This window comes from Nannospalax galili, unplaced genomic scaffold, assembly GCF_000622305.1.
Source record: "Nannospalax galili isolate Female #2095 unplaced genomic scaffold, S.galili_v1.0 scaffold281, whole genome shotgun sequence".
NCBI classification, from domain to species: domain Eukaryota; kingdom Metazoa; phylum Chordata; class Mammalia; order Rodentia; family Spalacidae; genus Nannospalax; species Nannospalax galili.
In genome coordinates, this window is record NW_008349068.1 from 9,794,330 (window position 1) to 9,807,852 (window position 13,523).

Consider the following 13,523-nt stretch of genomic DNA (forward strand, 5'->3'; position numbering starts at 1 on the left):
TTCACCATGTAGACCAGGCTGGCCTCAAACTCACAAAGATCCACCTGCCTCTGCCTCCCCAGTGCTGGCATTACAGGCATGTGCCACCACTCCTGGCCCACATTTTGTTTTTGTTTTTTGTTTTTGTTGTCGTTTTGAAATAGGCTCTCTCTGTAGCCACAGCTGGCCTAGAACTCACTATGTAGACTAGGCTCATCTTGAACTCACAGAGATCGGCCTGCCTTTCTCCCCCACGTGCTGGGATTAAAGGCAAGTGCCACCATACCCGGCCTATTCTTACAAAATTTTAATTACTAAATATATTCCAAAATATTTACATTGAAGGATAGAATATTTTCTTTGATAAAGAAAAATTAAGCTATATAGTTTCTGGAAAGTTATTTTTTGACAGGAATTTTTAGGTGGCATTTTTCTTGTAATCTTCTTACATTAAAAGTACTATTCTTCCAAATATATAATATGGCATATTTTACTTTGTAAAGTTTAGTACATAAACATAAAAGCATGTATCTATTACCATATGAGAGAAGATAGCATTTCTATAGGTGACTCATAACCACAGTAGGTGACATCAGTCTCATAGAAAGCTATAATTTTTGGCTTTTCCAAAGCCGTAGCCTTTTACTATCAAGTGGAATATTTGTAGATAGATAGATATATGTACTTGGGGACACAAATTGTATTCTATATATAACAGAATACACAAAACTGGGCAGAAAGTAGTAAGGATGGTGAATATAGGGGAGAAAAACAAATATCTTAAAATATATTGTATGAATTCCCAATTAAAAAGATACCTTTATATATTGATTTCTGCTTATTCATTTTTGGCAATAAAGGCATGCATAAGCATTAAGATTTAAGGGTTGGGGACTATAGCAAACAGAAGTCCAATGAGTTACTGACATTGCTACTCTTCCATGTCCATAAACCAAGTATCAAAATATAGTATTTATAAGCCACAGCATACACATAAAATGAAGCCAGGGCTTCAACAAGGGTGAGGAGGATTAATACTATGTTACATGTCACAATGCTTTACACATAGATGACAATTAGTTATTTGCTGGCATATATATAATATATATAATAATTTAATTTAATATACATTAAAATAAACCTGAAATATAAAAGCAGTGGGACAGGCACATTTCTAGAAGCACTAAGTTAGTGGATGCCAGCAGTAGCCAGGAAGACCAATGGGATGACAAAGGAGAGAAGGCTGGCCAGCATCTAATGAGGATGAAAGGTTGAATGGTTCATTCCCATTTCCATCTACATTTTGCCTTGTTTTAGAGAGTTCTTAAAGTGTAGGACAATAACACAAAATCTGTGATTTTTTATGCCTTGCTGCTTTCTATTTTATAGCTTAACCTTGTGATGGTGATAAAGTATGTAGTAACTATTAGAGTCTATTTCTAGTCAACTATGTGCTGGCTTTGAGGTTGAATGTTAAACACAGTCAACCAGATTTTATATTCACCAGAAAGAAATGTAAAATCTGCAGGTTTCAGGAAAGCTGGGTTAAAAAAGCATCATTTCTATAGTGAAAACATCTTGGAAACAAAGAATCTAAATGCATTTCATCAAAACTGATGCTGTCCAACCAAGATGAAGGGAAGCATCTAAAACATTACACGATTTTTAAAATTTGCTTTTATTGAAATTTTTTGTATTTCAATCTTAATCATTTTTATAACCCTTCTTCACCGGCCCCCTCCCACACACCCCACTGGAATGCATATATTCTGTCATTTGTATTAAGGCCTATTGTGTCAAGTTAGTGTCCCCAGACATCCCTTGGTACAATTTCATCTACAAAGGTCTAGTCATCTTAATCTAGAATCCCTCGCTTTAGGAAGATTAGCTCTTCCTCACCCAGCAGTAATAAGTTGCCAATATTTCTTCAGGTAAGATTTGGGTCTGCTGTCCATTTCCCTAGTTCTATGCTGGGTTTTCTGCCTACTTGAGTTTGCATGGGACTTACATACACTGACACCATTGCTATAGATTCATATGAGCAGGGTCCCAGGAGTTTGTAGGATTCTGTTTCCATATGGTTATGCACCTCTTCCCCTGGTCTTACAATCTTTCTGCCCCGTCTTCCACCATGCTCTCTGAGCTCTAGGAGGGTGAAATTTAATATAGGAGTCCTGTCTAATGACCAGCATTTTGCAGACTCTATGCTTTGTAAATTTGTGTTCCTGGCCCTCTGTGGCATGGAGGAGCTTCATATGAGAATTGAGCTATTCATTAGTGTCCTCTTTACCCCTGGTTCTATGTTCCATGTGCCTTAGGTGTAGAGGTTGCATTGTAGATGTGTCATTTAGGCCAGGACAATTCATAGACAATGTTTGTGTGTGACCAGTTGTGGTTCCTGATAATAGTCTCCATGTGGTGCAAAAGAAGCTTCTTGGATGAGTGGTGACTATAATACTTATCTGTAAATATAAGAATCCATATTTTTCACATAGTAAGATATTACATTAGTCTAGGGATGTGACAATCTTGGGGTTTTCCCTAAGACATATGGCTTCTCCAGCAACGTGTATTTGATTGTTTCCCACACCACACTTAAGTTTCCTCCCATTGAGTGGGCTTTTGGTTCAATTAGGTAGCTGTTGATTGCCACAAGATAAAAGTGCTACTACTTTTATCTTGACAAGTGCCAATGTCATGTGCTATGTTGGTCCTTGATATGGTTATTTGGTCATGAAGCTGATGTTGGGCCATTAAGTGATGATCCCCCTTGATAACATCATAGTGCTCTCCAAAGTTATGGGAGCTAGCCTTCAGGGGAAATGGATTCCAGGTCAGTTGCAGCTCTATTGCTCCAAATCCTGTGTCTGAAGTATGTTCTGTCTTCAGCAGTAGAGTCTAACCTTCAAGTTCTGGGAGGCCATCAAGGGCTATAGTAATAGCCTGTATAATTTTGAGAGACTCTTAGACTACCCTGGCCAACAACTCAAAGGAAGATTTCTCCTATTTGGCACTGTTTATTATTATGTAAGCTTTAGCTGAACACATGAACTCATGTAGAGATGTTGTATGTATAATTTATCATTAAGTAGTTGGACTAATATGAGTCTCTCTGTTTTTTTTGTTTTTTTTTTTATAGCTAGGCATTATTTATCTATCCACTCTGTCTCACTTTCTAAACATTCCACCATAGCTTCCCATTTAAAGTTTCCCTATTTTTCCCATTACAATATTTTTTAAAAGAGAATTTAAGGTAGATCATCAACCCATGTTTCTTTTTTCTGAGGCAGACTCTTCAACGTAACCAGGGTGGCCTTGAACTCTCTATGTAATCAGGAATGACCTTGAACTACTGACCTCTACCTCTACTTTACATGCACTATCATATGTAGTTTTTATTCTGTGTTAGATGCTGGATCAGCCTAAGACTTTACGTATGGTTGGCAAGTACTCTACCAACTGACCTATATCTACAACCATCATCAGTCCAGTTTCCAGGACCTATTTTCTTTCTTTTTGTGATCTTTGGGCAGGGGGTACGAGATAGAGGATTTCAGTTATGGTACAAAGAAATAATTATTATCAAGTTTAAAGGGGAAAGGGGGAAACTATTACAAAGTTACAATCAAATTCTGGGAGTATCTTAACGGTCCAAATGACTGAAAGGACTGGGTTCAACCAGTCATCAGAAGCTTAGAAACTGACCAGGAATGATACCCATGGTAGTAATTTCGGTAAATGTGTCTTTCTGTCTATCTCTACCATATATCTGTTTTGGAGTGCTTTAATCTTTTATTTGTACATCTCTCTGTTTGTCAAACTATAAGACAAAAGATGGTGGTGTTCTACCATTGTGGACCAGACAACTCATCTAAAAACTGAGTGTTCTTAGTTCTAATACGGACTCCTCCTGGGAGGGGTTTCTGGTTGTCACAGCTTGTGTCTTTTCCCAGAACACGGTGGGTGTGGTGACAATAAAAATAAAAGTGACTATGAAGACACAGAAGATGAAAGGAAAAATTGTCATTGAATTACATTCTTTGATTCTCTCATGCTGTTTGGATCTTAGGTGCTCTTTTTTTTCTCTACTTCAGAACTCAGCCTTCTTTATCAGCCCTTTAATAGAATGTCATTTAGTTTCTCAAGTGTCATCTAGGATACCTTGTGCTTGTTGCCTTTTAAAAACAAGAAACCTAGGACTGGAGAGATGGCTCAGCAGTGAAGAGCAAAGACTGTTCTAACAGAGGACTTGGGTGCTATTCCCAGCACCCACACAGTAGCTAACAACCCTCTATAACTCCTGTTCCAGGGGATCCAACACCGTCTTCTGACCTCCCTAGGCATTTTACCACCTGGTAAACTTGAATACACACACGAAATGCACTCATACACATAAAATAAAAATAATAATAAATAAAATATTTTTAAAAAGTAAGAAAAAACCCACACCCAAGATATGCATGTTTCTAAAATGCTTTTTCTAGCATTCAAATGAAATTTTACTGCAGAATTTTAAAAGTCAAATACATCATTACAAAATACCATACAAACTAAAAATTTTGGCACTTGTAGAATCATGGCTTTGTCTATCAGGACATAGAATAAGGAAATAGCTTAATTCACTCCATCAGTTGTGAGAATCATTTTTAAAGTGGTATCATGTACCACACCATACTATTTATGTTTCACATGATTCATTTCTGAAGTTTTTACTAGTTATAGACATATATTTAAGTCAAAATATTTGAATAGTATTTAAGTACTTCCTCTAACTAAGGAATTGCTTAAATGACTATAATTCTAAATAATATATTATCTACAGAATACTATATTCACATTCAGAATGCTTTCGTTTGACTTATGTAAGGTAGTTCTCCTTTAAAATACTTAAATATTATTGAAAAACATCATATATATTCCAGATATGCTATTCTTAAATTATATATTAACAAATGTTACATAAAAGTAAATTCTTAGTTTTGCAACAACTGTATTCTTATTTCCCTTGGTCACTGTCACTTCAAATTTCATACTCTTCCTCTCCCAATTAAGGCAAAACTTAAAATGTAGGCATTTGCTCTTAAAGTCTTTTTCCTAGTAAGGTTAAATGAGAGCCAAAATAAATTTCTAAAGTGGATTTCTACAGGTAACTGTCATATATATTTTTGTACTTATGTGTATATTTAATGTGTATGCATTGACCTATGAAATAATTTGTGATTTCTCATGAGTCTGTTTGAAACCATTTACAATTTGAAGATCAAACGCCACTAACACCTTTTTTAGATGAAATAGTATTGCTCTCCTTCAAGTAATATAAAACAGTCTCAAAGAGACAGAAACGGGGAAGAAAAGAAGACCATAGCTAAAGCCTCCTGTTCTTGTTTGATTGGTCTTCTGATTCTCCTAGTACTCAGCCTGTCAGAAAAAAACAGACTTGCGGTATGTCCTGTATGACACCCCAACAGACTCTTTTATCAATCTAATGGCAACAGCAGATCCTCTAGACTCAGGGTGTCAGTCACCATGGCATTGTTATTACCAGTCTCTTCCTGCCTGTGCTTCTCAGTTGTTTAAATTCTGCCTACTGTCACAGACCCTGCCTGGCAGAAGAGTCGAACCACCAGGTCTAAGCCAGCAGGTCTCCTCTGTACATTGTGTCCACTCACAAAGAAGAGAAGAGAAAGAAAGAGACAGCTGTACCCGCAGAAAGGAGAGGTCCCGGTTGTGCTCAATGCTGGTGATCTCCAGGTTGCCCATGACTACCTCACAGTTTTCATAGTATTTGCGCAAGGCTCGGTACTGCTGTTCCAGGTCGGAGAGAGAGCTCAATTTATTCTCTGTTCCTGCACACACTGAAAAGACAAAGATACACCTGCAATTACAAACCCTGTGAATGACTTGAGCAATGATAACAATTCCACAAAATACAATCCTATAACAACAACAATCTATCCTAATTCTTCAAAGTATTGAAAAATGAAATTAAGAGCCATAGACCACCCTCTAAGCAGATAAATAGCTTAACTTTATCTGTATTTATTCCTAAATTACATATGACAAGCAAAAAAAAATAAGAAGGGTTCTACAGACACTCCTTTAAGTTTTACTTATAAGGAGATAAACTTGAAATAATCACATTTGCTGTTTTCTCGTGTAAATCACGTAAGTACACTTAATTTAAATTAAATGTGGTTTTCTTTAGGAATCATCAGTTACTCAATTTTCTGAATGAGTCCATGTGTAAAGAAAACTGAAAGGTGAGAGCATAATTCTTTTTAAATATTTATTCTCAGGCTAGAGAGATGGCTCAGTGCTTAAGAGCACATGCTGCTCTTCCGGAAGTCTGGAGTTCAGTTCCTAGCAATAACACTGGGCAGCTCATGACCACCTGTGATTCCAGCTCTTAGGGGACCCTATGCTCCGGAATCCACAGACATCTGCACTCACATGCGCATAGCCACACACAAACTCCCACAGATACATATACTTACAAATAAAAACAAATTAAATATACATTTTATTCTTTATTGTAAAATAAGTTATTTGAGTACATTGTGTACGTGATAAAAATACGCACCTGTAAAGCTCAATAATACCTTCTTTAAAGAGTATAAAACAACTTAAAGTACTTTAAACATATACTACAAATAAAATATGTAACAAAGTGTTGAAATCAATGGGGCCATTCCTATGCAGATTCATAAGTCTCAGAAGTATAATGGTCTGATAACACACTATCTCAGGCTTCCAGTTTTGATGGATGTGCTCTTAGCTTTGTTCAAATGTATGCATGAGTGTATACAAAGATGTATCTGTTTGGGGTTTCTACTGATATCTTTTTTGTCTTTCACTGTCATACTTTTATCTGTTATTTCTCAAGATATACAAACCGATTTGTATACCATATCTTAACATTTAGTGTACTGGCTAATTTTCAATAGTTAAATGTTGGATTGTGAATCTTACATTAGTGATTAAAGAATATATTATAAATGAGTCTTCTCTAAGTAAGCTATGTAGTATACCATGAACAAAAAGCAAATATCTTCAAAGAGAAGTCACAGACACTTCTGCATGCCTGATTCACAGAGACGGCAAGTAGCATACCTCAAGTTGTGACAATCAAGTCTTACTGAATCCTAATACTTAAAGCCTGTTTTTCCTACACACACACCAACAATAATAAAAATCCTATTCTGAATGTCTTGAAGAGTCTTGAAGAATAGAGTGTAAATGCCTTAGAATAAAAGAAAAAAAGAAACTGTCTAGTTTGGATTTGAATATTCATTTTATGTATGTTTTAAGACATTATTGTGTTAAGAGAAGAACTGTGTTCCCTAAAAATATATGTTGGACTCTTAACCTTTGGTACATGGACATGATTGCTATGATTTAGATTAAGTATCACCCCCAAACTGTGCATTAGAGGTTAGTCCCCAGTACACAACACTATTTGGCAGCCGTGGAAGACAAAGGCTATACAGAAGTAATCTAATCGTTAAGTGAGTTCTCCTGGAGGGTTTTGAGATACCTCAGCCTCTTTGACATCCAGACCATTAAGATGAGTGGTCTTACCCTACCATGCATTCCAACCATGATGCAATACCACACCACAGGCCAGAAGATCATGGACTAGAACTTCTGAAGCCATGAACCAATGTAGGCCTTCTCTTTGGATTATCTCAGTTATTTTCTGTAAGAGTGGACAGCTGACTAGGTGACCATCCTTGAAACGGGTCCTTTTAAATGTTACCAAACAAAGGTCTTCAAGGGGAAGTCCTAATGCACCATGATCAATGTTCATTCAAGAAGATGAAATCTATAGATAAAGATTACTGGGTAAAGGGCTTGTTCAAATATGAAAACTTGAGTTCATATCCCATGTACTTTTGCAATTAAAAAAAAAAAAGAAAAGAAAAAAGTCCAGAGTGGTAATATGTGCTTGTAGCCCCAGCGCTGGGAGTGGAGGGGAACAGAGACAGGCAGATCCCAGGGGTTACTGGCCACCCAGTCTAGCCAAAATGGTGGAAGTTCCAAGTTCATTGAGAGACCATACCTTAAAAAAATAAATAAGGAGGAGAAGCGATTGAGGAAGATATCCTGATATCAACACCTGGCTTACACTGGTGAGCACATCTGCAAACACACATGCTTATACTCAGGTACGTGTGTGTGCACGCATGCATGTGTGCACACACATACAGATAAAGACATACCACATGAACGTACACACATAGGAAGCCAGCTTTGTGACCTCAAAGGCAAGCTGGAAAGATGCAACTACAAGCCAAGGAATGCCAAATACTATGAAAAGCTAGGGAGAGGTAAGGACGACTTCTTCCTGAATCTCAGCGGGCGCTTGCTTTCAGATTTCTAACATCCAGACATGTAAGAGAATAAACTGCCATTTCATAAAGCCACCAACTCTATGGTAGTATGCTACACTACGAAGAATATTTTTCTTCGAAATTGTACATTTTTTGGCCTATTTTGGATTTAATAATAATGATAATAATATATGCTAATTAAATACAATTTGGAAAGTACACAATGCATAAGGGAGAAGGAAACAAAATTCCACAACACACAATATTTAGTGTATTTCTCCCCAGGTCATTTTCTGTAACACACACACAGTGCGATACATTTTCATATAGCTATAATTATCTTGCAAGTAACAGTCATCATCCAAAGGTAGTGTACTGTTTGCAGAACTTTGCATTCTTACAATCTATTTAAGGTTGCATAATACAGGTGACCTGCCGTGTCCTCAGGTAACAAGTCTGTGGATTTAATAAAACTGTGAAGATAGTTTTTGCCATTATTCCCTAAACCGATACAGTGTAATAACTACATACATAGTATTTACATTGTATCAGGTATTATAAGTAATCTAGAGAGATACAAAGAGGATGTGCATAGTTTATAGGAAGATGTAGTTTTCATGAGGGACTGTAGATAACCGTAGGTTTTGGAATCTGGACCAGGCCCCTGCTGGTACTAATGAATAATTGTATCTGATTGAATGCGCACCATGCTTTCCATCTTAGTCCCATAATGCTTGAGTTTTTTTGAGGGAGTTCTGGAGAGTTATTTGTTTTGTTTTGGTATTTTCGAGCCAGAGCAACAAGCCCCCAACCAGAGTTGGTATAGTCATAGCACTATACCAACATTTGAGGATGCATTTATTTGAGGATTGTAAGCCTGTGGCACAACCAGCCCAGTCTCTAGGTCTTAGAAACCGAAGGGTCTAGAACAACTGCCAACATTAGAATTGTTTCCCCTTTCCTACCCATGATTCTCTATCCAGGTAGGACAAGAGGATCCCAGCCAACTGACCTCATGATAGGAAATGATAAAAAATGCTGTTCAAAGTCTAAGGCTTACAGTACTTTAAAATAGTGCCCCAAATTTCTGACCACTTATTGTATTGTAATTAGCCATGGCTTCTCAATATGCATCTAAATTACATGCTAAACCACAGATTCTCAGTTCAGTAGGTCTGAATGGTTCCTGGTATTAAGGGGTCCACTGAGCCTTGGAAAACACATCCTGTTCCCCAGTAACTGAGGTGCTGAAGAAATAAGCTTCTGAGGTCTTGACAAGGTAATCAGCCTCCTGTTTCTCAGTAACTGGTATAGTTCTCTGTTCTTGTAAGAATTTCCTCAACACCTAACCATCTTGACCCCTACAAAACTCAAGCATAGCCGGTTGTGGTGGTGCACACCTCTAATCTCAGCACCCAAGAAGCAGGGGCTGGTGAATCTCTGTGCGACTGAGGCCAGCCTTGTCTACATAGTGAGTTCCAGGCCTGATGTGGCTACAGGAAATCACGCATTTTGTTTTTTTTTGTTTTTTTTTTTTTTGGTCTTTTTGAGAGCCCACTCTATAGCCCAGGCTAGCATGAAACTTACTATGTGGTCTAGGCTGCTTCAAATCTTTAATCTTCCTGACTTAGTCTCCATCATTAGCCATCATGTCCAGCTTGAAATCCTAAATTTACATACCAAAAATTACTTCCTTTTATTTCAGGGCCCTGGGAGCTTATCACTTCCTATTCACAGCCCTGTGTCTGTCGCCTAAGCACCCAGTCCTTCATACAGCATGTTGAAATTCCTTCATGTTTATCAATTCCCAACACCCATTTTCTCCTTCTACATAAAACAGATTTTATAATTTTTATCTGGGAAGGCACACACTCAAAACAAAGATTACAATTTTCTTCTTCCTTAGAAAGCAAATTTGTCCATCAGACTACATTTTGACATGCTGTGTTCTACTTTCTCAGAACTTTATATATGGAACCATGTTTGCCTCCTTACTCCTTGCTTTTGTCCAGTCTGCCGTAGGAAGTATAATTTTAAAGGCTAAATCTTTTATGATGGTTATTACTGAGAATTTTTTACATGCATACAATTAAATATGATCATATCTAACCCCCCCATTTCCTACCTCAACTCTTTGTAGCTCCCCAACATAAACTCCTCCCAACTGCATGCCTTTTTATTAGTAGCCCACTAAGTCCAGTTACTGCTGCTCATCTGTGCGTGAATGTTGGTACATTCACTGTAGCATGAGAAACTCACCATGGAAATACTCTCAAAAGGAATGACTCCATTCCTGGGGGCTGGAGAGATGGCTCATGGTTAAGAACACTAGTTGCTGCTACAGAGCACTCAAGTTCAGTTCCTAGCACTCTTATGGTGGCTAACAACAATCTGTAACTCCAGTTCCAGGGTTCCAACTCCCTCTTTTGACCTTCCTGGGCATGCATGACATGGGTGCATTCACATACATGCAAGCAACACACTCATACACATAATAAATAAATGAATAAAATATTTTATAAAATGTTTGATTCTCCCCCAGGAGCTGTAAAACTGCCAATATCTCTTCGGCAAGTAGTGGGGCCTGGAGACCACTATCTATTTCCTTATCTAATCTGGAATTGTGGCTGGCTTGGTCATCTGCAGGTAACCACAGCTGCTGTGAATTCGTGAGTGAGACAGTTATGTCACATGCAGAAGTTTTCATTTCAGAGTTCTTCTCCCCATCAGCCAGCTCTTACATTTTTCTGCCTCCTCCTCCATGATGTTTCCTCAGACCTGGTGGTAGTGGTGGTTTTGGTGGTGGTTTGAGTTGATGAATATATCTCTTTTAAGGCTGAGTACTCAGTCTTTTATCCTTAGTACTTTACTAATTATGACTCTCTGCACTGACTGCTAAAATTTAACATGATCTCAACCCTAAAGAAGGAAAGACCCATCCTCTAGACAGATGAGAAATGTGCTAATGGAAGTAGGATTTGTAAACAACTGTCATGTTTTATATTGCTATATTAGCCTTAATATCAAGATAAGGGTGATATGGGTCCCAAGTGCTAAAATATTATACATAGGATTATCATTCCTGAGATATATGCTCTCAGTCATAAATAAGTTTAACTATTCTGTCATTTTGTTGCATGTTTGATTCAATGTGACTCATTTTTGATCACTTGAACATTTTCCTGATTCTGTAGAAGATCTTCTATTTACACAGCTAAAAAGTTCTAGAACAAAATAAATTTCAATAAATTTGATTCACATACATATTCTTTATTTGTGAAGATCAAAGTCAAGATTTTACTTTTCATCGTACATTAGAGGGTCGTTGGAAAAATCCTTAATCCATGATCCCTACTTAATTAATCTCAGCAAAGTTATAAAATAATCTTTATAAACATATAAATACCTAATAAAAGGCTATACTATGTTGGTTTACGAAATACGGGTTTTAATTATTTTAAAATCTGATGAAAATAAACTTCTATTATAAATTGACATATCATCATCTAAATGAAAATATTTTCAAATTATTCAGTGCATTTTGACCTAACTATAAAACCACAAACACATCTAGGGACTCATTTCTGTTACTCTAACTGAATGCCCAGATAATATTATATGTTTCCTCTTTTTCCCATTATGAAAAAGAAATACATAGTTAAAGCTAGTTGAAGTTCATTGTAAACTCACATTATTGATTAGCACTAAAATATTCTGAAGATTTCAAATATTTCTAATTGTATTTAAACCTCTCATAATGAACATGCACTACCCTGTGTCATATCAATCTCTGCATGATAGAGACAAAATGCTGCAAATTCTTAAGAAGAATGCAAAATATATAGCATTATTTTCTATCTACTGAGCTATACAGAAATTTCCAAAAAATTATCTACAAATGATCTCCATCCCACTGATATTAAAATAAGCATAAATGATATATATCCCCCAATTTTATGTTTCAACTCCTCAATGAAGATCAATTATGTTTTGCACATACTTTATTAAAATGAGAAATTACAAAATTTATGTTTGGAAATACTTCCCAAAGACATTAAAATGCTCCAATAAACAGAAAATACAATTAATCAGAATGTTTTACTCCCAGACATTCTAATTGTTGGCATTTTTATTATATACTGTTTAATTATGGAAATATGTTTTATCTCAGGATGGCTTTCCTTTATTTTTAGATTTGATTCAAACTATGAAAAATCAATAGCATACCTAGCATAGATTTTATCTTGAAAAGCAGACATGATTTTCAAGAAATTGGTTTGGATGGAAGCATAAAAATCACTTGCAGTTCTCTTAATGAAGTTCTCCCTGAATGCATCACAACTTCTATTTGTCAATCGATTTTACAATCAGGCAATGTATACAAGACAATGCTTAAGCCATCAAGTTTCATTGATTTTACAAAGCTGTTTATCAAAACAGTATTGAAAAATCTTCTTCACCAGCCGAAGCAAGTTTAACAAAATCCAGCCCCCTTTGCCAACACTATTACAAAAGTTTTTAAGTGATAAGGTCACAGTGGTTTAAGCTTCAAAAAATCCTAAATTTGTCTGGGCTCCCTAGAGTTTCATCCTGAATGTAACTCCAACTCAAGCTGTATGTGAGTCCTAAATAAAACGGCCAATTATTGTATTTACTATTGATTCAATTACAAATGTCACTATACTTGAAAACACAAGTCAGTTTTTTTATTTTAGACTTAAGAATGGCATCTAACATAATTCTGATTTCAGATAAAAGATCAGAAATTTGAAATTTATATAAATGTAAAGTTTGACTAACAAAATCATTCTAATGATTCATGGGAAAAATCACAAAGAAATGAAACATTGTTAATATCCATGTTGATGATGAAAATCAATTGGCGCCTACGGGCATGTGATATAAAATCAGCACTCCATTGGTTTGCAAAGGAAATATAATAAAGGGGAAAACAAACAAAAATTTCCCTTAACTGTCACATCAATATACCTATGGTGAGATAAGAATTAAATGAATAGTTATTTAACAGCATTTGCCTATAATCATGAAACAATATTGATTGATAAAAATTTCAAGGTTTTGTGTAATAGCTCACATACTTGTAAAAACAAACACCAAAGAAATTAGAAACCTGTATATGCTGTATGTCTATTATCAAGAAAAATATTTGAATATGAAGTCCTGGTTTCCATCCCCAACAATGAAAAAAATCAA

The 13,523-nt window shown here is 36.2% G+C and overlaps 1 protein-coding gene across 4 annotated transcripts in view; it reads right to left on the reverse strand.

Annotated features, from left to right (window-relative positions):
- Nucleotides 1-13,523, reverse strand: part of Erbb4 (erb-b2 receptor tyrosine kinase 4) — a 1,194,626-nt gene that overhangs the window by 752,934 nt on the left and 428,169 nt on the right. For all 4 annotated transcript variants that reach the window (XM_029569917.1, XM_029569919.1, XM_029569920.1 and 1 more), the window contains exon 2: nucleotides 5,683-5,834. In XM_029569917.1, the coding sequence (XP_029425777.1) occupies nucleotides 5,683-5,834 (152 nt within the window). The remainder of the gene's footprint in view (nucleotides 1-5,682; nucleotides 5,835-13,523) is intronic.